This window comes from Mobula hypostoma, chromosome 2, assembly GCF_963921235.1.
Source record: "Mobula hypostoma chromosome 2, sMobHyp1.1, whole genome shotgun sequence".
NCBI classification, from domain to species: Eukaryota; Metazoa; Chordata; class Chondrichthyes; order Myliobatiformes; family Myliobatidae; genus Mobula; species Mobula hypostoma.
Genome location: NC_086098.1, coordinates 91,068,740 through 91,095,078, shown reverse-complemented (window position 1 = coordinate 91,095,078; position 26,339 = coordinate 91,068,740). Strand labels below are relative to the sequence as shown.

Sequence of the window (26,339 nt, the reverse complement as noted above, 5' to 3'; positions counted from 1 at the left end):
CTTACTGATTTGAATTGACCCAAACAATGCACTTCACTGTATGTTTAAATGTACATGTGACAAATAAAACTAATATCTTTAGATTCCTCCTGTGGAGCCCCTGGACTCAGGTCCTTAGATGGTCTAACAATCCAGGGATCTCTGCTCAAATCCCTGTATAGCGGTCACAGAATCTAAATTCGGATGAATAATGTGGAATTTTATCAGCAGCTGTTCATTTGTTCTGCGGATATGATTCTGTCTTTGGATTATTCACTCTTCTAAATGTCTCTGGCCCACCCTGTCATTTATTTCTAACTCTCTCCTGGGATGTAGGAAAAACAGCAGGGAAATGCTGTTCCCTGTTCAATAATCAACCATGATCATATTTAAAGGCAGACAATTTAAAGGGGCCGAGTGGCCTATGCATGCTTTGTATGTTATATTCATAGGTCTGTAAGCTGCTTGAACTTTATTTTGGCCAGAGCCATATGTTTTCACATCCTCACATAAGGTATGGGACAGCAAACTCACTGGCACCACAAAGGTATGAACACCTACTGTACTGGCTGCTCCCTAGAAAGGACATCAATCATTGGTATTGGTTTAATATTGTCCTTTAGTCATCCACTTGATCACGGCAGCACAGAAACAGGCCCTTTGGCCCATCTAGTCTGTGTTGAACTGTAATTCTGCCTGGTTGCATCAACCTACACCTAGACCCCTTCCCTTCATATCGTACCCATCCACGTACTTATCCAAATTTCTCTTAAGTGTTGAAATCAAACCTCTTGCGCTGGAAGCTCATTCTACATTCCCACCATCCTACGAATAAAGAAGCTCTCCTTAAATATTTCATCTTTCATTCTTAACCTATGAGCTCAAGTTCTAGTCTCCAGGCAACATACTTGAACATTTTCTCTGAACTCGTTCAATCCTCTTGATATTTTTCCTGTAGGTTTGTAAGAACACTGTATGATATGTACGGAGATACAGTAAAAAGCTTGCCTTGCATACTTTTCATATAGAACAATTCATTACACAGTGGATTGAGGTAGAACAAGGTAAAACAATAACTGAAGAATACACAGAAAGTGCAGTGCAGGTAAATAATAAAGTACAAAGAACATAGCAAGATTGATTGTGAAGTCGAGAGACCATATTGTCTAACCAGGGAACCATTTGGTAGTCTTATTACAGTGGGGCAGAGCCTATTGTTTACCCTGATGTCTGTTTGCATTGATGCTGCCAGAAATTTCAACTGAAAATGCTACCCCATATGGCTGCTTCTACTGAAATAACACCATCTGTCTGCTTTGATGCCGTCATCATCACTGAGAAATGCCATCACAGGACTGTCTTCACCATTTCTGGATTGGCAAGTACAAAGCTGTTGGAAGGGTATCATGTTCCATGGGAGACTGGGGAGCCGAGGTCCAAAGGGCTCAGCATCAGAGTACAAGGGCATCCCTTTCAAACTGTAATGAAGAGGAATTTCTTTAGCCATAGTCTGGGTGAATCTGTGAAATTCATTGCTACAGACGGATCTGGAGGCCAAGTAACTAGGTGTATTTAAAGTGGAACTTGATAAATTCTTGATTGGTAAAGACATTAAAAATTACAGGGAGAAGGCAGGGAAAGAGGGTTGAAAGGGATAGTAAATCAGTCATGATCGAATTGCAGATCAGACTTGAATGGCCAAATGGCTTTATTATATTCCTCTATTCTATGGCATACAATAAAGACGCCAAAATGAAACACAGTTGTTCTTGTTTTCAAATAACTTGCAATAATGATATTTAATAATTCTCCCATGGAGCAGTGCAGAAGGAAGTTCTCTCCCTAACTTGTAGCGTAACCTTCATTTTAGTAGGCAGCTGTCAGGAGCCAACAGTGCACGCGCACATTTGCACAGTTATGAGTGACTGCATCTCCTGATTGTGTGAAAGTGCATACATACTGTTAAGAGGTTAAGTAGCAAAGGCAGAAAGTGGATAATGAGAATGAGGCCAAGACTGGATCAACCACAGTTTTATTGAATGGCAGGCAAGGCACAAGAGGCTGACTCGACCTTTTTATGCTCTTACGTCCTTAACCTCAGTGCCTGCTTTGAGACAATATCCTCAGCTGTAAAACTCCAATTTTTGTCTTCAGACCTATTCATCGTCTCAGTCCATGCTTTCTTCATGCCTCTCCTATCCTAATAATTACTTGAAATTTCAGCTTTCCTCTAATTCTGTCCATTTGCTTCAGTTTTTTGAATTCCACCAATTAATACTTTTTCTTCTCTGTCTGACCTCACTTTCTTCCTGAACCAGGCCTTTGACTGAACACCATTCAACGCGGCTTGCTGTTGGATAGTTTGGATATGCTCTTATAAGAACCCTGGGAACTTTGTTGAACTACATTAAAGATGTTATTGAATTGGAAGTTATTATTTCGTGGCCTAGAAATTTCTTTACACAACCCAAAAGTAAAAAGATTCTGTGCAGTTGAAAATTATCTCACATTCCTTGGCATTGTACTGCCTATCTGGAAATTGACTTCCTGGCAGATTTTTTTTTTACACTGGTGTTTTTTTTTGTAAAACTCTCCCTCATGATGCCAACATTAGTGCAATACCCAAACTTTCATCTCCACTGAGTACACAAGGACTCAGGAATAGGACACTCTGTCCCTAAAGCCATCTACTCTTGGATACAATCAACCTTGAATTTCCTCTCATTTTCCAGTTTCCCCATAGTCCTCAACTCCTTCGTCTTTCAAAAATATATCTACTGTTTCATTAAAGTACCTCCAGTGATCCAGGATCCTCAAACTCCTGAGGCAGGGAATCGCAGAGATTCACCATCGCCTGCAAAAAGAAATTCTTATGCGCCTCTGTTTTAGATGGTCTCCCTCTTTTCCCATAATTACACTCCCTTGTGCAAGTCTTGTCCACTGTCCCATATTACCCTGTCATGTCTCTAAAAATGCTATCGAACAATAGTGCAAACATAGTCATAGTCATACTTTATTGATCCCGGGGGAAACTGGTTTTCGTTACAGTTGCACCATAAATAATAAATAGTAATAGAACCATAAATAATTAAATAGTAATATGTAAATTATGCCAGTAAATTATGAAATGTCCAGGACCAGCCTGTTGGCTCAGGGTGTCTGACCCTGCAAAGGAGGAGTTGTAAAGTTTGATGGCCACAGGCAGGAATGACTTCCTATGACGCTCTGTGTTGCATCTCGGTGGAATGAGTCTCTGGCTGAATGTACTCCTGTGCCCACCCAGTACATTATGTAGTGGATGGGAGACATTGTCCGAGATGGCATGCAACTTGGACAGCATCCTCTTTTCAGACACCACCATCAGAGAGCCCAGTTCCATCCCCACAACATCACTGGCCTTACAAATAAGCTTGTTGATTCTGTTGGTGTCTGCTACCCTCAGCCTGCTGCCCCAACACACAACAGCGAACATGATAGCACTGGCAACCACAGACTTGTAGAACATCCTCAGCATCGTCTGACAGATGTTAAAGACCTCAGTCTCCTCAGGAAATAGAGACAGCTCTGACCCTTCTTGTAGACAGCCTCAGTGTTCTTTGACCAGTCCAGTTTATTATCAATTCGTATCCCCAGGTATTTGTAATCCTCCACCATGTCCACACTGACCCCCTGGATGGAAACAGGGGTCACCGGTACCTTAGCTCTCCTCAGGTCTACCACCAGCTCCTTAGTCTTTTTCACATTAAGCTGCAGATAATTCTGCTCACACCATGTGACAAAGTTTCCTACCGTAGCCCTGTACTCAGCCTCATCTCCCTTGCTGATGCATCCAACTCTGACACAGTCATCCGAAAACTTCTGACGATGACAAGACTCTGTGCAGTAGTTGAAGTCCGAGGTGTAAATGGTGAAGACGTGTAAACAATAGGGACTTTCAGCCCATGATGTCGTTCCGACTTTTTAACCAACTTAAAGATCAATCTAACCCTTCCCTGTTACATAACTCTCCATGTTTCCTTCATCCATGTGTCTATCTAAGTATCTCTTTAATATCCCTAATATATCAGCCTTTACCATCACCTCTGGCAGTGCATTCCAGGCACCCACCAGTCTTTGTAAAAATAAACTAACTCTGACATCTCCCTATGCTTTCCTCCAATCTCATTAAAATAAGTCCTCTTGTATTAGCTAAAGTCACCCTGGGAAAAAGGTGCTAGCTGTCCAGTCTGTCAATGCCTCTTCTAATTTTATAACTCTCATCCTCCTTCATTCCAAAGGGACAAGCCCTAGCTCTCTCAGCCTTTCCTCATAAGACACTATATGTCCTCTAATCCAGGCAGCATTTGTTAAGTCTTCTCTGCACCCTCTCCAATGCTTCCATGTTCTTCCTATAATGAGGTCTAACCAGAACTTTTATGAGCTGCCATATTACCTCGCGATTCTTGAGCTCAATCCAAGACTAATCAAGGCAAAAACACCATACACCTTCTTAACCACCCTATCAACTTGTGCAGCAACATGATCAGATGGTTAAGGAGGCAAAGGGTATCTGTTTCATTAAGATCACCTCTCATTCTTCAAAGAGTTCAGATCCAGTTTCATCAGCTTTTTGTAACAAGGCAACCCTCTTATACCAGGATTAGGACTAACCAATCTCTTGAATGTAATTTTTAACTACATTGGTCATAATTACTCAGAAGATCACCAAATTTTACAGAACCCATTTCTTCCTCAAACCACATTCAGATTTTTTTTTGTCTTCAATGAATTTTGTGACCTTTTATGGCCTCAGATATAATCACACACCTTTACGTGGACTGCTTTGCCCATGAAGATTAACAGCTACATTTCCTACCAAAAAAACAGTAAATATGCAGTTAGTGGCCACTTTATTAGGTACACCTGTACACCTGCTCATTAATGTAAATATTTAATGTGGCAGCAACTCAGTGCATAAAAGTATGCAGACATGGTCAAGAGGTTCATTTGCTGTTCAGACCAAACATCAAAACAGGGAAGAAATGTGATCTAAGTGACTTTGACTGTGGAATGACAAGAAAACGACAGTAACTCAAATGACTTTGCATTACGATAGTGTTGTGTAGAAGAGCATCTCTGAATGCACAACATGTTGAACCTTGATTTGGATGGGTTACAGCAGCAGAAGATCATGAACATACTCTCAGTGGCCACTTTATTAGGTACAGGTGGTGAGTGTATTTCAAAGCATCGTTTGTTTACAAAAAATGTTTAAACAATCATGAAGATACAGAAGACAGCAAATAAGTACATGTTCTTTAATTTTGATTTTGAGTTCTCAGTAATTTTTCCTTCTGCTGGATTGGAGTCAGTCAAGTGGATGCAGCAAACTTATTTGTCATGTGATTGTGATGTGATGCTCACATGACAAATCAACCACAATTTGTTGAAGAAATAGAGCACAAAATAGCTTGGCTAAGATGGTATTGATCATCACTTCGTGCAATACTTCATTAGCTATGTACCTTGCAGTCTTCATAAACCTATTGCAGTCCAGGGAGAGATCATTCATTGTTAAATCTGGCAGGATAATCCCCTCTGGCTCAGTAGAACAGCAGTATGCACTTGCATCTGATCCCTCTGTTGTATCCTTCTGTCTAATTTTGTTGGAGACTGAAATACCTTATTGATTGGTCTCCAAAAGTTGTAAATTTGATTTACGGGATGTGTTTGATTAAAAGGTTGACTACTGGAAGAAATTGGGTGTGTCTTCCTTGGCCACAATTTCTTGGGTCCGAACCTGCTGTGAGATAACATGGAGCCGTAAGGTGAAAGGATCTGAAGGTCAGTAAGGATAGCAGAAATGTAGTAAAAGTAATTCCAAATTGAGCCATGTTCTCAAGCATTGTTCTCCCTTTGCCTTTGTTTCTGCTGGATTCCCTGAATATTAACTTGCAGGTTGATTTGGTAGAAAGAAAGCCAAAAGCAATGTAAAAACAAGAAAACAATGATATAAACAAGAAAAAAATGATATAAAAACAAGAATGTAATGCCAATGCTGTACAAAGCATTGGTCAGACCATATTTGGAGTATTGTGAGCAGTTCTGGGCTCCATTTTCTATAAAAAGGATGTGCTTGCATTGGGGAGGGTCAACAGGAGGTTTATGAGAATAATTCCGGTGATGAAAAGATTAAAGTATGAGGAAATCTTGAGGGTTCTGGACATGTACTCATGGAATTTTGAAGGAGAAGAGGGGATATCATTGAAAGCTATTGAATATTGAAAGACTTAGAGTGAGCGGACATGGAGAGGATGTTTCCAGATGTGGGAGAGTCTAGGACTAGTGAGCAAAGCCTTCAAAAAAAAGGATAACTCTTTAGAATAGTGTGGTCGCGGGACTGTCGCAGCCGAAGGAGGAGCGAGGGGCTCGGGAGGGCACTGAGTGCTGGGAAGCAGCTGAGGAGCTGAGGTGAGTGTGCTTTAAAAGGACCGTGGAAGGCAACTGAAGGGTTAAACAGAGTGTTGATTTGTTGATTAGAGGGAGTGAGTACTTCAGATAATTGTCAGGGACAAATAAAAGGAGGGGCAACTGAAGAGGAGCAGCCAGTGTGTGAGTGGCTCAGGGTAGGAGTGGAGCTTTGAGGCTTTGGCTTGAGAAGCTTCGACAAGCTTCGACAAGCAGAGGCTGAAGACGAGCTTGCTCCCAGTGAGGTAAGGCTGGGTAAGTTCCTTTAATTAATTTAATTAACTTAGGAGTAGGTAATGGAGGAAGCAGTTAGGGCAGTCGAGTGCTCCATATGTAGTATGTGGGAAGTCAGGGACAGCACAATTGTCCCTGATGACTACACCTGTAAAAGATGCATCCAGCTGCGGCTCCTGACAAACCAAGTTAGGAAACTGGAGCTGGATGAACTTTGGATCATTCGTGAGGCAGAGGCAGAAATAAACAAGAGTTTCAGGGAGATAGTCACCCCTAAAAGTCAGGAGGTAGGTAGCTGGGTGACTGTCAGGAGAGGGAAGGGGAATAGACAGAATGAGCAGAGCACCTGTGGCCGTTCCCATCAATAAGTATATCGTTTTGGATACTGTTGGTGGGGACAACCTACCAGGGACAAGTTGTAGTGGTCATGTCTCTGGCACCAAGACTGGATCCTCAGCTCAGAAAGGAAGGAGGGAAAAGAGGAGAGCTGTAGTGATAGGGGATTCGATAGTTATGGAGACAGATAAGAGGTTCTGTGGGAGAGATCGAGAATCCTAGATGGCCTGTTGCCTCCCTGGTGCCAGGGTCCGCAATATCTCAGATCGGGTTCTCAGTATTCTCAGGAGGGAGGGTGATCAGCCTGATGTCGTGGTCCATGTAGGGACCAATGACGTGGATAGGAAGGAGGAGGAGGTCCTGCAAAGAGAATTTAGGGAGTTAGGTGCAAAGTTGAAAGACAGGACTTCTCCAGGGTTGCAATCTCAGGATTGCTCCCCATGCCATGTGCTAGTGAGGATAGAAATAGGAAGATAATGCAGCTAAATATGTGGCTAAGGAGTTGGTGCAGGAGGGAGGGCTTCATGTTTCTGGACAATTGGGCCTTGTTCCAGGGAAGGTGGAACCTGTTCCGACAGAACGGTTGCACCTGAACTGGAGGGGGACTAACATCCTTGCGAGAAGGTTTGCTAGTGCTGCTCCAGATTTGCAGGGGGAGAGGAACCAGAGTGTTAGAGCAGATAGTGAGGTGGGGGAGGATAAAGATCATGTGAGAACAGCAAGTATAGTGCATAGAGTAAAGCCAGATCTAACATATAAAGAGGCTTTGAGGAAAGAGAAGCAGAATAAAGGGTGTAAAGACAGTAAGGTAGAAGGGCTAAAGTGTATGTACTTCATTGCAAGAAGCATCAGGAACAAAGGTGATGAACTGAGAGCTTGGATACATACATGGAATTATGATGTAGTGGCCATTACAGAGACTTGGCTGGCACCAGGGCAGGAATGGATTCTCAATATTCCTGGATTTCAGTGCTTTAAAAAGGATAGAGAGGGGGAAAGGAGTGGAGGGGTGGCATTACTGGTCAGGGATACTATTCCAGCTACAGAAAGTGGGGGGGGTGTGCGGGTAATGTAGCAGGATCCTCTTTTGAGTCAGTACGGGTTGAAGTCAGGAACAGGAAGGGAGCAATTACTCTATTGGGATATCCTATAGGCCCCTTGGTAGCAGCAGAGATACCGAGGAGCAGATTGGGAGGCAGATTTTGGAAAGGTGTAAAAATAACAGGGTTGTTATCATGGGTGATGTTAACTTCCCTAATATTGATTGGCACCTGAATAGTTCCAATGGTTTAGATGGGGCAGAGTTTGTTAGGTGTGTCCAGGATGGATTCCTGTCACAGTATGTTGATAGGCCAACTAGGGGGAATGCCATACTAGATCTAGTATTAGATAACGAACTAGGTCAGGTCACAGATCTCTCAGTGGGTGAGCATCTGGAAGACAGTGACCACCATGCCCTGGCCTTTAGCATTATCATGGAAAAGTATAGAATCAAAGAGGACAGGAAGATTTTTAATTGGGGAAGGGCAAATTATGAGGCTATAAGGCTAGAACTTGCAGGTGTGAATTGGGATGATGTTTTTGCAGGGAAATGTACTATGGACGTATGGTTGATGTTTAGGTATCTCTTATAGGAGGTTAAGGATAAATTTGTCCCGGTGAGGAAGATAAAGAATGAACCATGGGTGACAAGTGAGGTGGAAAATCTAGTCAGGTGGAAGAAGGCAGCATACATGAGGTTTAGGAAACAAGGATCAGATGGGTCTATTGAGGAATATAGGGTAGCAATAAAGGAGCTTAAGAGGAGGCTGAGGAGAGCAAGAGGGGGGCATGAGAAGGCCTTGGCGAATAGGGTAAAGGAAAACCCCAAGGCATTCTTCAATTATGTGAAGAACAATAGCTTGTCAGGAGTGAAGGCTGGGCCGATTAGAGATAAAGGTGGGAAGATGTACCTGGAGGCTGTGGAAGTGAGTGAGGTCCTCAATGAATACTTCTCTTCGGTATTCACCAATGAGAGGGAACTTAATGATGGTGAGGACAATATGAGTGAGGTTGATGTTTTGGAGCATGTTGATATTAAGGGAGAGGTGTTGGAGTTGTTAAAATACATTAGGACAGATAAGTCCCCGGGGCTTGACAGAATATTCCCCAGGTTGCTCCACAAGGTGAGGAAGAGATTGCTGAGCCTCTGACTAGGATCTTTATGTCCTTGTTGTCCACGGGAATGGTACCGGAGGATTGGAGGGAGGTGAATGTTGCCCCCTTGTTCAAAAAAGTTAGTAGGGATAGTCCGAGTAATTATAGACCAGTGGGCCTTATGTCTGTGGTGGGAAAGCTGTAGGAAAAGATTCTGAGAGATAGGATCTGTGGGCATTCAGAGAATCGCAGTCTGATCAGGGATAGTCAGCATGGCTTTGTGAAGGGCAGATCGTGTCTAACAAGCCTGATAGAGTTCTTTGAGCAGGTGACCAGACATATAAATGAGGGTAGTGTGGTGGATGTGATCTACGTGGATTGTAGTAAGGTTCCACATGGTAGGCTTATTCAGCAAGTCTGAAGGCATGGGATCCAGGGAAGTTTGGTCAGGTGGATTCAGAATTAGTTTGCCTGCAAAAAGCAGAGGGTCATGGTGGAGGGAGTACGTTTGGATTGGAGGGTTGTGACTAGTGGTGTCCCACAAGGATCGGTTCTGGGACCTCTACTTTTCGTGATTTTTATTAACAACCTGGAAGTGGGGGAGAAGGGTGGGTTGGCAAGTTTGCAGATGACACAAAGGTTGGTGGTGTTGTGGATAGTGTAGAGGATTGTCGAAGATTGCAGAGAAACATTGATAGGATGCAGAAGTGGGCTGAGAAGTGGCAACCCAGAGAAGTGTGAGATGGTACACTTTGGAAGGGCAAACTCCAAGGCAGAGTACAAAGTAAATGGCCGGATACTTGGTAGTGTGGAGGAGCAAAGGGATCTGGGGGTACATGTCCACAGATCCCTGAAGTTTGCCTCCCAGGTAGATAGGGTAGTTAAGAAAGCTTATGGGGTGTTAGCTTTCATAAGTTGAGGGATAGAGTTTAAGAGTCACGAGGTAATGATGCAGCTCCAAAAACTCTGGTTAGATCACACTTGGAGTACTGTGTCCAGTTCTGGTCGCCACACTATAGGAAGGATGTGGAAGCTTTGGAAAAGGTGCAAAGGAGATTGACCAGGATGTTGCATGGTTTAGAGAGTATGCATTATGATCAGAGATTAAGGGAGCTAGGGCTTTACTCTTTGGAGAGAAGGAGGATGAGAGGAGACATGATAGAGGTATACATGATATTAAGAGGAATAGATAGTGGATAGCCAGCACCTCTTCCCCAGGGCACCACTGCTCAATACAAGAGGACATAGCTTTAAGGTAAGGGGTGGGAAGTTCAAGGTGGAGATTGGAGGAAGGTTTGTTACTCAGAGGGTGGTTGCTGCGTGGAATGCACTGCCTGAGTCAGTGGTGGAGGCAGATACACTAGTGAAATTTAAGTGACTATGAGACAGGTATATGGAGCAATTTAAGGTGGGGTTTATATAGGAAGCAGGGTTTAAGGGTCAGCACAACATTGTGAGCCGAAGGGCCTGTACTGTGCTGTACTATTCTATAATGCAGCTAAATACATCGCTAAGGAGATGGTGCAGGATGGAGGGCTTCATGTTTCTGGGCAATCGGGCTTTGTTCCAGGGAAGGTGGGACCTGTTCCAATGGGACGGTTTGCACCTGAACTGGAGGGGGACTAACATCCTTGCAGGTAGATTTGCAAGTGCTGCTCCAGGAGGTTTAAACTAGATTTGCTGAGGGAGGGGAACCAGAGTGTTAGAGCAGATAGTGAGGTGGAGCAGGATAAAGGTCATGCGAGGACTGCATGTATAGACAGAAATCAAAGGTTTGTATGTGATAGAAATATTTTCAGGTGCATCTATTTCAATGCAAGGAGTATTGTAGGTAAAGCAGATGAGATTAGGGTGTGGATTGGCATGTGGGATTATGACATTATTGCTGTTAGTGAGACTTGATTGCAGGAGGGGCAGAACTGGCAGCTTAATGTTCCAGGGTTCTGTTGTTTCAGAGGTGATAGAGGGGGAAGGATGAAAGGGGGAGGAGTGGCATTACTAGTCAGGGAAAATATCACAGCTCTGCGCAGACAGGACAGCCCAGAGGGCTTGTCTGCAGAGGCTATATGGGTGGAGCTGAAGAATGGGAAAGGTGTGACCACACTAATAGGGTTGTATTATAGACAGCCCAATAGTCAGACAGAATTGGAGGAGCAAATCTGTAGAGAGATAGCAGACCGATGTAAGAAACAAAGTTGTAATTATAGGGGATTTTACCTTTCCACATATTGACTGGGACTCCCACACTGTGAAAGGGCTAGATGGCTTAGAGTTTGTCAAATGTGTTCAGGAAAGTTTTCTAAATCAATATATAGAGGTACCAACGAGAGAGGATGCAATACTTGATCTCCTATTAGGGAACCAGACAGGTCAGATGACAAAAGTATGTGTAGGCGAACATTTTGGGTCCAGTGACCATAGTGTCATTAGTTTCAAGTTACTGATGGATAAGGATAGGTCTGGTCCTCGAGTTGAGGTTCTGAATTTGAGAAGGGCCAATTTTGTGGAAATGAAAGGATCTAGGAAGAGTGGATTGGGATAAGTTGTTTTCCAGCAAGGATGTGTTCAATAAGTGGAAGGCCTTCAAAGGCAAAATTTTGAGAGTGCAGAGTCTGCATGTTCCTGCCAGGATTAAAGGCAAAGTTAGCAGGCACAGGGAACCTTGGCTTTCAAGGGATATTGGCGATCTGGTTAAGAAAAAGAGAGAGGTGTATAGCAGGTATAGGCAACAAGGAACAAATGAGGTACTTGAAGAGTATAGAAAATGTAAGAAAATACTAAAGAAGGAAATCAGGAAGGCAAAAAGAAGACATGAGGTTGCTTTGGCAGATAATGTGAAGGTAAACCCAAAGGGTTCCTACAAGTATATTGAGTAAAAGGATAGTAAGGGACAAAATTGGTCCCCGAGGAGATCAGAGTGGTCATCTATGTGTGGAGCCTCACGAGATGGGGGAAATCTTAAACAGTTTTTTTGCATCAGTATTTACTCAGGATGCTGGCATAGCGTATATGGAAGGAAGGGAAACAAGCAGTAGTGTCATGAAACATATAGAGATTAAAGAGGAGGAGTGCTTGCTGCCTTACAGCGAATAAGAGCAGATAAATTCCCTGGGTCTGACATGATATTTCCTCGGACCTTGAGAGAGACTAGTGTAGAAATTGCAGGGGCCCTGGCAAAAATATTTAAAATATCCTTAGCTACGGGTGCAGTGCCGGAGGATTGGAGGGTAGCTCACGTTGTTCCATTGTTTAAAAAAGGCTCCAAAAGTAAACTAGGTAATTACAGGCCAGTGAGCCTGACATCAGTAGTAGGTAAATTATTGGAAGTTGTTCTGAAAGATCGGATATACAAGTATTTGGACAGCCAAGGGCTGATTCAGGATAGTCAATATGACTTTGTGCGTGGTAGATTGTATTTAACGAATCTTGCAGAGTTTTTCGAGGAGGTTACCAAGAAAGTAGATGAAGGAAAGGCTGTGGATGTTGTCTACATGGACTTTAGTAAGGCCTTTGACAAGGTCCCACATGGGAGGTTAGTTCACAAGGTTCAGACACGAGGTATCAATGGAGAGGTTGTAAAATGGATTTGAAATTGGCTGTGTGGGAGAAGACGGAAAGTGTTAGTGGATGATTGCTTCTCAGACTGGAGGCCTGTGACTAGTGGTGTGCCTCAGGGATCTGTGCTGGGACCATTGTTGTTTGTTGTCTATATCAATGATCTGGATGATAATGTGGTAAATTGGATCAGCAAGTTTGCTGATGACACTAAGATTGGAGGCGTTGTGGACAGTGAGGTAGGCTTTCAAAGCTTGCAGAGGGATCTGGACCAAGTGGGAAAAATGGGCCATAAAATGGCAGATGGAATTTAATGCCGACAAGTGTGAGGTGTTGCATTTTGGAAGAACAAATCATGGTAGAACATACACAGTAAATGGTAGGGCACTGAGGAGTGCGGAGGAACAAAGGGATCTGGGAGTTCAGATAGATAATTTCCTGAAAGTGGCATCACAGGTAGACAGGGTTGTAAAGAAGGCTTTTGACAACCTGGCATTCATAAATCAAAGTACTGAGTATAGGAGTTGGGATGTTATGGTGAGGTTGTATAAGACATTGGTGAAGCCAAATTTGAAGTATTGTGTGCAGTTCTGGTCACCTAACTATAGGAAGGATATCAGTAAGATTGAAAGAGTGCAGAGAAGATTTACTAAAATGTTGCCGGTTCTTCAGGAGTTGAGTTACAGGGAAAGATTGAACAGGCTAGGACTTTATTCCTTGGAATGTAGAAGAATGAGGGGCGATTTGATAGAAGTTTACAAAATTATGAAGGGTATGGTCAGAGTAAATGCGAGTAGGCTCTTTCCACTTAGATCAGGAGAGATAAATACGAGAGGACATGGCTTTGGGGTGAAAGGGGAAAGGTTTAGGGAGAACATTAGGGGGAACTCCTTCACTCAGAGTTGTGGGAGTGTGGAACAAGCTGCCATCTGATGTGGTAGATGCAGGATCACTCTTAAGTTTTAAGAATAAATTGGATAGATACATGAATGGGAGAGGTCTGGAGGGTTACGGACTGGGTGCAGGTCAATGGGACTAGCTTCATAAAGACTAGAAGGGCCGAATGGCCTGTTTTCTGTGCTGTGGTGTTCTATGGTTCTAATAGTGATATGAAGGACTTTCTTTAGCCAGAGAGTGGTGGATCTGTGGGACTCCTTGCCTAAGATGACTGTGGAAGTCAAGTCATCGAATATATTTAAAGCAATGTTTGATAGGTTACTGATTAGTAAGAACATCAAAGATAGGGAGAGGACAAGAAACTGGCATTCACAAATCAGCATCATTAAATGAGAGAGCAGACTCAATGGGATGAATGGTGTAATTCTGCTTTTATCATCGTTCTCACATTGCAATATTTTCACAAAGGTATTCATATCTAGATCTAAAAAGCCAGTAATTTATTTGCAAAGTTACAGTTGATCTTCTTCTTTTGTCCATTACACCGCTGGCATTTACAACAGCAATGAAGGTCGTCCATCTCTGGCACCATTTACAGCTTCCTTCATCATGTCAGTAGCTTCCTCTCAGTTTACTGGCAGTCATGCAAGTCCCAACTGGAGTCTCAGGAATACCGTTGCACTTGGATGTAGGTGGATTCTTCATTGCTGTTTCCGTAACAGTTTTGTTTGACCAATCAGGTTTGTTAGCCCTGAGATGAACCCCCAAACCTGGAGGATCAGTGGACCACTCTTAGTCTGGCCTCTACCCTTCGACCTGCTTGGTGTGTGTGGCCCGACCAAGAGCCAAAGCATGAAGCCCTGACTCCAGCATGCATAGATCTGAGTCAGTGAGGCACACAAGCCTCCAAACCACAAGGTTGTGATCCTCTTGGAAGACATTTGATCTATACCCCAGTAAAGATGAAACTAAGTTTTCCAAACCATGGCAATGCTGGAAAGCAGGCATATGCAGAGACTCTGTAAATTCAAAAGCACACATTTAGATGCACAGACAGTGGCGCGTCTATGCTCGAAGATACAGTATATTATTGTTTCATTTTTGTGAAGTTATATAAAAGTTGCAGCAGAGCAGAATTGGACTGCTCTCTGCTCATTAACAATTTACTTTCTCTTCCCCTGTCAAGTCCTGCCTACTACTTCCTGCTGTTATGCTTTCACAAGGGAAACCACGGAGACTGCCCCAACCCAATATCTTCTATGATCTGGCACGTCCCAAAATGCTTTGGAGCAAAGAACTTAAAACATTAAGCATAGAACAAGCCCTTGGGGACACAGTGTTGTGTCAACCTTTTAACCTACATTATTAATAACTTCTGGAATTTTCCCCCTCCCCCTTCTATCTTAGACAATAGATAATAGGTGCAGGAGTAGGCCATTCGGCTCTTCAAACCAGCACCGCCATTCACTGTGATCATGGCTGATCATTCACAATCAGTATCCAGTTCCTGCCTTATCCCCATAACCTTTGATTCTGCTATCTTTAAGAGCTCTATCCATCTCTTCTTTGAAAATATCCAGAGACTTGGCCTCCACAGCCTTCTGGGGCAGAGCATTCCATATATCCACCACTCTCTGGGTGAAAAAGTTTTTCCTCAACTCCGTTCTAAATGGCCTACCCCTAATTCTTAAACTGTGGCCTCTGGTTCTGGACTCACCCATCAGCGGGAATATGCTTCCTGCCTGCAGCGTGTCCAATCCCTTAATAATCTTATATGTTTCAATAAGATCCCCTCTCAGCCTTCTAAATTCCAGAGTATACAAGCCCAGTAGCTCCAATCTTTTGACATATGACAGTCCTGCCATCCCGGGAATTAACCCTGTGAACCTACGCTGCACTCCCTCAATAGCAAAAATATCCTTCCTCAAACTTGGAGACCAAAAGTGCACACAGTACTCCAGGTGTGGTCTCACCAGGGCCCTGTACAGCTGCAGAAGGACCTCTTTGCTCTTATACTCAATTCCCCTTGTTATGAAGGCCAGCATGCCATTAGCTTTCTTCACTGCCTGCCGTACTTGCGTGCTTGCTTTCAGTGACTGATGTGCAAGAACACCTAGATCTCGTTGTGCTTCCCCTTTTCCTTACTTGACTCCATTTAGATAATAATCTGCCTTCCCGTTCTTACCACCAAAGTGGATAACCTCACATTTATCCACATTAAACTGCATCTGCCATGCATCTGCCCACTCACCCAGCCTGTCCAAGTCACCCTGCATTCTCTTAACATCCTCCTCACATTTCACACTGCCACCCTTCTTCAATTCCCCACTCTGGCACCCTTCTTACCTCTTCTCTTCTCCCTGCATACCTGTCACCTCACTCTGGTGCCCCTCCTCCATTCCTTTCTCTGATGGTCCTCTCTCTTCCCCTATCAAATTCCTTCTTCTGTTCTTTACCTTTTCCACCTATCACCTCCCAGCTTGTCACTTCATCCACCCTACCCATCCATCTGGCTTCACCTATCACATTCTATCTTGTTTTCCTTTCCTTCCCCCCATATTCTTATTCAGCTTTCTTCCCCCTTCTTTTCCATTTCTTATGATGGGTCTTGGCCCAAAATGTTGATTGCATATTCCTTTCGAAAGATGCTGCCTGACCTGCTGAGTTCCTCCAGAATTTTGTATATGTTACTCTGGATTCCCAGCATCTAAAGAATTTGTTATATCTAAGGACAATCTAACCCTTCCCTCCCACATCGCCCTCCATTTGGAGCCAATGAATTTCTTTTGATTTGTGATCATGATTGTATTGTAGAAATATGGCAACTAACTTTGCAGAGTAAGTTTTCACCTGTGATAATGACAAAAAATCTTTTAGTTTAGGGACACAAGTTGGAGAGAAATGCTCTGCCACTTATTGAAAAAGAATTTACGGTTTTTTTATCCACTGGAGATTTTGGACGATCCTTAGTTTACTGTCAGCTCTAGAGGGCAGTGCAGAACTTCACTGTATTGAATTGCATGATCAAATGCCTGGACTAGATCTGACTGAAAAGGCAAGAACTCCACTACAGATGCAACATCCCAATGCTATCTAACTGAGTGAGCCAAATTCAGAGAAAATCTTCTTCACAAAGAACAATGGATTTAGGAAAGAAGAAAGAGAAGAATTTTGTGAATTCATCCATTTTCTCATTGTTATGTCATCCTTTAACTTTAGAGAAAGGACAAAGTTACCTAATACAAAAGCAATAAAGCAATATACAGTGCAAATGCATATTTATTGATTACTATTGGAGGTGCCAGATGCTGAGAGGACCTGAAAGCGGAAAGGGTGCTTTAAATTTTCCCTCATGTAATCCCGTCTGAGCTAACAAAGTTTGCTGCTGTTGACATTTCATTCAGTTGGCTCAGATTGAAGAGAATTTTTATTCAATTTGACCTGACTTCCTTTGGCGTGAACTCTCAATCAAAGGAGACCAGGACTCAAAGCACACTGTAAACTGAGGGCAGCACTCCCCTGGAAGTAACGGGAGCAGTTTTAAATCATTTATCCTTAAATAATCTTGAAGAAATAGAGTCATAAGCAGCGTAGCAGGGACAGGTAATGAGAGAATGAGGAGTTGCTTTAAAACTGTGCAGAAACAGGTGACAGCATTCAATTAGATTCACTGAAAGGTCAGTGCTGCCCCTCCATTTATATGCCAACATGCTGTTTTCTTCATCTGGGTTGACTTGTGCTCAATGAATACTTTTGAAAGCCTTCAGAGGACAACTGAGTTTGATTTAATCTGTTTGCAGGAAAAATGAGCTGCTCCATATTTCTATTATAACATTTCAAAGGTGAACCGCAATACAATATAAGGGTTTTGAATTGCAGAGGAAGTATTTTCATCTCCAGAGCCTGGTTATGATGGTGCCCAAGTGTGAAGGCATGAGGAACATTTCTAACTTTCTCTCACTGGTACCTTTATCCATTGTTCCGTTTTAACTTGTACAACAATTGTTCAGTTACATCTTGATAAACCTAGTATACAATGGTAAATCCTTCATCGTCTGTCAGAATACCTTGTACCATCCTGTCATCTTCAATGCCACCATGTCAAGTCATTACAACATCTCCGGTCAAGTTTCTTTCAATATCCTGAAGGCAAACTGCCTCCTTCCTCATGGAAATTTGACCGGTGTGGATCACTTAAAACCTTTGGTGAACCTGGCTGTTGTCTTCTCATTCCATGAACATCTTGTATTCCTTTTGTGTTACCTTGAAACAGAATTTGCATAGCTGTCCCAAAGCAAGTACAACTTGCTATTTTCTGCTCTGCTTTAATTGTTTGGGATAGATGAGAGGTGACAATATAGGTGTACAAGATGATAAGAGGTATAGATTGAGTGGACAACCAAAGTATTTTTCCCTGGGCAGAAATGGCTAATACCAGGGGCATAATTTTCAGGTGATTGGAAGAAAGTATGAGGGTGGTGTCAGATGTAAATTTTTTATGCATTGAGTGGTGAGTGCATGGAACAGGCTGCCACGGGTGGTAGTAGAGGCAGATACATGAGGAGCATTTAAGAAACTCTTAAATAGGCACATGAACGGTAGTAAAATAGCAGATTATGTAGGATGGAAGGGTTAGATTGATCCTAGAGTAGGTTAAAGGATTGGGACAATATGTGGGCTGAAGGACATGTACTACATTGTAGTGTTCTGTGTTCTATGCTCAACATCTCTGAGCTTTCTCTTGCATTAATTTAGATCCCCTACAGTTGAAATACTATATTATTAGAGGACTATGGTGTGCTTGATCTGGAGATAATATTGTCCAGAGGTTCTTCAGAAGTCCAGAATGAGGCACAAAAATTGTGGTTACAGCCACTTTATTACATGTTCATAACAAGAAATAACAGTGAAGTAGAGCTACAGGTAACTAACTCTAACTGTACCCAACTCTCCCCACTGTAAGTAAGAAGAAAAGAACAAAGAATTGTGTGATTTCCATTAGTTTTAAATAGGTGGGACAGTAACATAGTGGTTAGCAAAACACTATTACAGTGCCAGCTACACGGTTTCAATTCCTGCCACTATCTGTACGTTGTCCCCATGACCATGTGAGTTTTCTCCAAGCGCGCTGATTTCCTCCAACATTCCAAACGCACATGGGTTAGTAGGTGAACAGATCACATCAGTGTAATTGGGCAGTGTGGACTCAATGGGCCAGAAGGGTCTGCTGCCCTGCTGTATCTCGAAATAAAGTAAACTTGCACAATGGTCAGTGTTTATACTGAAAAATAGTTCAAGTTGGATAGGTAAGAGAATTATCTAATCGGAGCAGCTTCTGAGACAATACGGACAGCGTTGGTTTACTTATGCTGCCATGATGACCCAGGCTTACAAAGAAACTACAAAATACAGAACCACCTATGCTATAAATTACTGAAAATGCATTAAACATTTCAAATCAAATCAAGTGTAGTTGCCATTCAAACCATACATGAATACAGCCGCATGAGACAGTGTTCCTCTGGGGCCAAGGTGCATCAACAAAGCTCATTCAAAATAGTGAGAAAGGAAACAAAAGAACAGAGTCACATAAGAAAACACATTTTTAGTCAAAGACCCTGAGCGACAATTCCTGCAATTTGATGGTTCCTGGCAGTCCAGCCTGTAATTCCACCAATCCAACATTGGAGGGCAGCACCAATGGGAGCGGCCACCCCCCCAAACATAAAAGTAAGAATAAAGAAAGTTAAACTAAAAGAAAAATGACAATTTAGAACTTAATCCTACAAGTCTGACCTGCTGTGTTCCTTCAGCATTTTGTGTGTGTTGCTTTGAAAGCTGGCAGCATCATGGTTTAAGCCTTAATTGCTAAACTACTTTACAAATGTTAAGCTCCAGTCATGTTTCTTTTACATGTTGAAATCAGACTTGCATCCACCACCTCTGCTGGCAAATTTCTCTAATCTCTCACCACCCTCTGAATAAAGAAGTTCCCTTTAATGTTCCCCTTAAAAATTTTACCCATCAGCCTTAACGCCTAGCCTCCTGGTCTAGTCTCTCCCAACCTCAGTGGAAAAAGCCTGCTTGCATTTATATTATCTATACTCCTCATAATTTTGTTTATCTTTATCAAATCTCCCCTCGCTCCCCTACAGTCCGGGGAATAAAGTCCTAACCTATTGAACCTTTCCATATACTTAGGTCTTCAAGTCCCAGTAACAAACTTGCAACAGTTCTCTGCACCCTTCTAATCTTATTTGAGATTGTGCAGATTTGTTTTGTGCAGATTAACTGCTATATCTCCAGTCATACCTTCAAAGTATTTAATTGACAATCATGCTCTTTTGCAATGTCCCGGGTGCTATCAAATGAACCACAGTTCTCATTAAAAGAATGCATCATGCAAGTAGAAATGAAAGCAATCAACTAAAGCTAAAAGATGTGAAGGAATTGAAAGCATGTCATTATTGCTTCTCAGACAGTGAGCATCATCTCTGTTGAAGTGAGTTTTCTATCACTTATTTCAAGATACTTTGCTTCGTGAGAAGATGTCCAATTTATAAGATGACATATGCAATCTGAATTCAATTTAAGCTAATTGCTAATTTATTTAAGATTAATGAACTGCTTGTTTTTTAATCAGGAAGTTATCACATTTTGTGATTCAGAATGTGCCCTCTTATGCTACTTTCAGAGTGACTCTGTAGAAAGACTTGGACAGATTAGGAGAATGGGCAAAATAGTGGCAGAAGGAATATAGTGTATGGTCATTCACTTTTGTGGAAGGAGTAAAGGCATAGAATATTTTATAAATGGGGAGAAAATTCAGAAATCAGAGATGCAAATGGAATTGGGAGTCGTTGTGCAGGATTCCCTAAAGGATATCGTCTGTATGCACTGGAGTTTAGAAGAATGAGGGAGGATTTTATTGAAAGGCCTAGATGGAGCGGATGTGGAGAGGATGTTTCCTATAGTGGGCCACCATAGGAAACATCCTATGGGACCAGATGGCTCAGAACAGAAGGACATCCCTTTAGAACAGAGATGAGGAGGAATTTCTGTTGCCATGAGGTGGTAAATCTGTGGAACAAATTGCCTCAGATAGCAGTGGAGACCAAGTCATTTGGTATATTTAAAGTGGAGGTTGATAGCTTCTTGATTAGTAAGGGCTTCAATGGTTATGAGGAGAAAGCAGGAGAATGGGGTTGAAAGTGGTGGAATGGCAGAACACTTTTAGGCCATTCATCCCATTGAGCTGGTCTCCACAGCTGCCCTGTGTCATATGGTCCTAGGATTTATGTCAGAAATTTAACAACAGTGTTTTTATTTGTCTGTTTCATTTACTTTTATGGAAAAGTGTTTGCAGAACTGCTGGCTTCAGAGTGTAATTTGCCATCTTCTTTCTTTCAGATATCACTCTGTTCTTTCCGTCCTTCAATGGAAATGCTTACCTAAAGCTTCCCTCACTTACAACAATACTGAGAAGAGATGCTGCTGTCAGTGGAACAGTGGTTGAAATAGATGTGACACTACATCTCACAATAAAGGCAGTTTCTTCCAGTGGAACGATTCTCTACAGTGAGTGTTTGCGATGCTTTGATGATGCATTTGTGGTGCTGACTGATTAATTTGTGGGTGTAGAATTAAGCTGTTGTAAGGTGTTATAGAGTCATAGAACACTATACCACAGACACAGGCCTTTCATCCCACCTAGTTCATGGTAATCTATTATTCTATTTAAATGATGACATCAAACCTGCGTCTATCACTTCCACTGGCAGCTGGTTCCACACTCTCACCACCCTCTGCACAAAGATGCTCCACACCCCCAGTTTCCCTTAAGTATTTCATCTTTCACTCTTTACACCTGAACCCGAGTCCTAGAGTCTCACCCAACCTCAGTGGAAAAAGCCTGCTTGTACTTTACGTACATCCCTCATAATTTTGTATGTGTCGATCAAATCTCCCCTCATTCTCCTACACTCCAGGGAATAAAGTGCCAACCTATTTAACCTTGCCCTGCACTCAGGTCCTCAGGACCTGGCACAGTCCTTGAAAATTTTCTCATACTCTTTCAAAGGGGTTGATCTCGTTCCTGTAGGTCCGTAACCAGATCTACACATAATAGACCCAATTAGGCCTCATCAATGTATCATACAATTTCAACATAGCTTCCCAATTTCTGTATTTAATACTTTTAATTATGAAGGCAAATGTACCAAAAGCTCCTTTTAATATTCTATCTACCTGTGACACTACTTTCAAGGAATTATGGATCTGTGTCCCAGGTGGGTGGATGTTCTTGGGAAGAATCAGTAATGACTTACTAGGCTAAATGGCATGTCTCTGGCCTGTCAGTTTTTATGTAATGGTTTGAATACCACCTTCTCTTACCAATCCAACAATATCTAAGTGGTCCATTATGTCACTGTATTGGATAACTTAATTTTTTTCAATGCAAAGCATTCGCCTTACAGTAGGGATAAGCCAGGAAACAGCAGGCCCCTGGGCCTTGTTCAGTTGTAGGAAAAATGCTAGAGAAATTGAGGGACAGGGCTTATTTACATGGAAAGAGAGGGTGGGGAAGCTCCGTAGAATTTGATACAGTGGAGATCATGTCTCATAAATTTGAATGGGCTATTTTGAAGGGGTAACCAAGGCGAGGCAATTTAATTTTGTGAATATGGACTTCAGTGAGGTTCTTGACAACATCGTACCTGTTAGACTGTTAAGGAACAAGGAATTTAAGACAAGTTCCTGGTCTGCATCCAAAACTGGTTGGGTGATAGGAGCAGAGAAGAATAGTGGATGTTTTCCTGACCGGGAATCTGTGATAAGTGATTTACTGCAAGGTTTGTATTGAGAGTTTTGTTTAAATGAGAACCTAGGTGATGAGGTTACGAAAGTTGTAGGCGACACAATAGTTGGTGCAGTCTTGGATAATAAAAAGGGTTGTTTAAAGGTACACAGGGCATATGGTCCTAGGATTTATGTCAGAAATTTAACAACAGTGTTTTTATTTGTCTGTTTCATTTACTGAAACAGAAAAATTGTGAGGCACAGTAGCAGATGAAATTTTATTCAAGCAAGTTTGAGATGGTGCACTTTGGGAAGTCAAATTCCATTAGGATGTATAAATAAATGAACGGGATCTCAGGAGCATTGACGTACAAAGAGACCTTCAGGTGCAAGGTTATAGCTCCCTAAAAGCAGTGACACTGATAGAGGTGGGTAGTGAAGAATACATTTGGTATGCTTGCTAAGGCACTGAGTATAAGAGCTGGGACATCATGTTGCAGTTGTACAAAACACTGGTTAGACCATACCTCGAGAAATGAAAACAGTTCAAGTCACTGCACAGCAGGAAGCGTATGTTAGCAATAAAGAGAGCGCAGAAGAGATTCATCAGGATGTTGCCTTGACTGAAGGGCAATAGTGACAAAGTTCAAAGTTCTAAATAAATAAATATTTATTTTTTAAAACTGAGAACATTAATTGTCGAGACCTTGAAAGTGAGTCCATGGATTGTGGAATCAGTTCATCAGACTTGTTGTAAGTGATGTTATCCTCTATCGTTCAAGAGCTTGAAGGTTGAGGAGTAATAACTGTTCCTGAACCTGGTGGTGTGAGCCCTAAGTCTCCTGTGGCACCTTCGCAATGGCAGCAGCAAGAAGTGAGCTTGTCCTGGATGGTGGGATAGGCTGAGTTTACTCTCAGTGGGATGTACGAGGATAAGGGATGACTATATCAAGGTTTACAAAATTGAGGGGAATAGATTGGATAGATTTTCAACATCTTTGTCACAGAGCACAGGAATCGAAGACTGGAGTCAGAGGTTGAAGGTGATGGAAGAAATTTAAAGGAGATCTGCAGTGTAAGCTTTTCATTCAGAGGGTCTGATTATTTGGAACATACTGCCAGAGGAGGCAGATACTATTTAAAGGAACTGTTGCTCTAGCTTGTGGTCTGCCTCACTATGGTAGTGGGAAGGCTGAGGAGAGAGCGGTCAGTGTGGAAATGGGCAGGGGATGCTGTCTATACCCTTAGCCCCGATGCAGCGTCTCATTTGGCAGTTGGTTCAGACCCTCTGAATGAAAAGCTTACCCTGCAGATCTGCTTTAAACTTCTCCCATCATCTTGAACCTCATCCTGAGCCACTGAGTTCTTCCAGCTATTTAATTTTTTTTTATTTGCTCCAGATTTCAGCCTCTGTCATCTCCTGTTTCTCCACAGTTGTTCTGCAGTTTATGCACTGTGGTAAATAATCAGGAGTGGCTTCTGACCGATGCCTCCAGCCCCCATGAAGTATCGGAGCATCAGGTCAAATATAAGCATGGAAACATCCTTATTAGCACCAACTGCCTTCCCTCAGCCGAGTTAATACACGCCCACTCTGAACAACACCTCAACATATCACTGGAAGTGGTAAGAGTGCTTACTCTGGCTGGAGACTTCAGTGTCCATCAGAGAGACTTGCTTGGCAGCAACAGGGCTGACTGAGACAGGTGAGTCTCTCAAGGAAACATGGGGTGAGCCAGTCTTCAAGCCCAGCCAGCACATGCACTGATCACAACAACCATTGAGCAGAGTATTTTTATACAGAGTGCAACCTCCACTATGCTGTATATCATTGCCAATGTGCTAATTGTGCTGATTCAGATTAGAGTCACAACTCCAATCCTGAGGGGCTGTGAGCCATCAGCAACAGAAACTCTTCTCCACAATCTGCAATCTCATGGCCAAGGATGTTTCTGTCAGGGGAGTGACACAAGCAGCAGCACCAAACAGAGCTAAAAATGAATTCCCAGCCTTACAAAGGCATAACAGAGGACCACTTGCATGAATTCACATCCAAGCTCTCAGGAAAATAAATCTAAATTTATTTTAGATCTATTTAATCGTGAGTGGTAATTTACAATTAAACAGTCGTTTGAGAAGGGTGCTCCATATATATCCTCTATTTCGAAATGGATGCAAGCGCACTGTATTTGTACTTTACTATATCATTCCTCTGCAACTGGATCCTTGACTTCCTAACCAGAAGACCACAGCCTCTGCAGATCGGCGACAATATCTCCTCCTCGCTGATGATCAACACTGGCATACCCCAAGGATGTGTGCTTAGTCTACTCCCTCGATACCCATGACTGTGTGACTAGGTATTACACAAACTGCCATCTATAAATTTGCTGATGATACAACCATTGTTGGTAGAACCTCAGATGGAGATGCAAGGGCATACAGGAGCGAGATGTACCAGCTAGTTGAGTGGTGCTGCAGCAACAACCTCACACTCAATGTCAATAAGACGAAAGAATTGATTGTGGACTCAGAAAGGGTAAGACAAGGGAACATGAACCAATCCTCACAGAAGGATCAGAAGTGGAGAGAGTGAGCAATTTCAAGTTCCTGGGTGTCAAGATCTCTGAGGATCTAGCCTGGTCCCAGTGTATCAATGTGGCTATGAAGAAGACAAACAATTCATTAGGAGTTTGAAGAGATTTGATTTGTCAGCTAAAACACTCAAACTTCTATAGATGTACCTTGGAGAGCATCCTGATTGTATCACTGTCTGGTATGGGGGATGGGTGTGGTGTTGTGGCTACTGCACAGGACTGAAAAAGACTACAGAAAGTTGCAAAATTAGTCGGCTCCATTTTGGGAACTAGCTTCCGTATTATCTAAGACATCAGCAAGGACCAGTGCCTCAGAATGTGATGTTCATTATTAATGATCCCCATAACCCAGGACGTGCCCTGTTCTCATTGTTACCAACAGGAAAGAGGTACAGAAGCCTGAAGACCCACACTCAGCCATTCAGGAACAGCTTCTTCCCCTCTGCCTTACGATTCCAAAATAGACATTGAACCCATGAATACTGCCTCACTTTTTTAATATTTATGTTTTTGCACTATTTTTAATCTATTCAATATACATTACAGTTATTTTTTATTTTTTCTTTCTCTATTATGTATTGCATTGAACTGCTGCTGCTAAGTTAACAAATATCACGACGCATTCCATTGATAATAAACCTGATTCTGATTCTGATAATCTACCACAGCACACCTTTCCCAAAACACCTGGAAGGGCTTTACTATCCATGAAAGCATTTTAACAGCCCATAAATTAAATAAACATACCTCAAGCAGCTCTGAAGTTAACAGGTCAATCAGTTTTTTTAGCCTCTGTAAAAATTGTTTGCTTCGAGTATTTTATATTCCCAAAGCCTGCTAGTACATCAAATTTTAGTGAACCCTGTACACAAACCTCCCCGATAAAGCCGTGTCCCTAACAAAATTACTTGACATATTCTATTTCCCCTTGCCAATTTTAAGATTGCATTAGTGTTTCCCACCAGTGATATCATTTCCCTCAGGAGGGTGTAAAAGACCTCATGGCATTCTATTAAAGAGCAAGTTCAAACAAATTATCCAATCACTGCACATTGGAACGACCATTTGCAAATTCAGTGCTGCATTTTCTGCATTACAACCGTGACTGATTGGACGAGTATTTCTTTAGGACATGTCAAATTTTTTTGTCATGCGGTACAGGCTCAATGAAAAACTTGCTTGCAGCAACGTCACAGGTATGTAGATTAAGACAGCACACAAAATTATACTTAAGTTATACAAACATTGTAGAAATCAATGAAAAAAGTGTGCAATATAGAGCAGTAGTGCACAAAAACAAGCAGAAACAAGTTGACTGACGGTAGTGCAAGAGCTGATTAGAGCTCTACAGGTCAATTC

At 42.3% G+C, this 26,339-nt stretch overlaps 1 protein-coding gene across 1 annotated transcript in view; it reads left to right on the top strand.

Moving 5' to 3' along the window:
- The window catches only part of LOC134357340 (protein eyes shut homolog), a 641,949-nt gene that overhangs the window by 601,787 nt on the left and 13,823 nt on the right, over positions 1-26,339 (top strand). Inside the window, exon 18 of the mRNA XM_063068783.1 lies at positions 20,995-21,162. Within this exon, the coding sequence (XP_062924853.1) occupies positions 20,995-21,162 (168 nt within the window). The remainder of the gene's footprint in view (positions 1-20,994; positions 21,163-26,339) is intronic.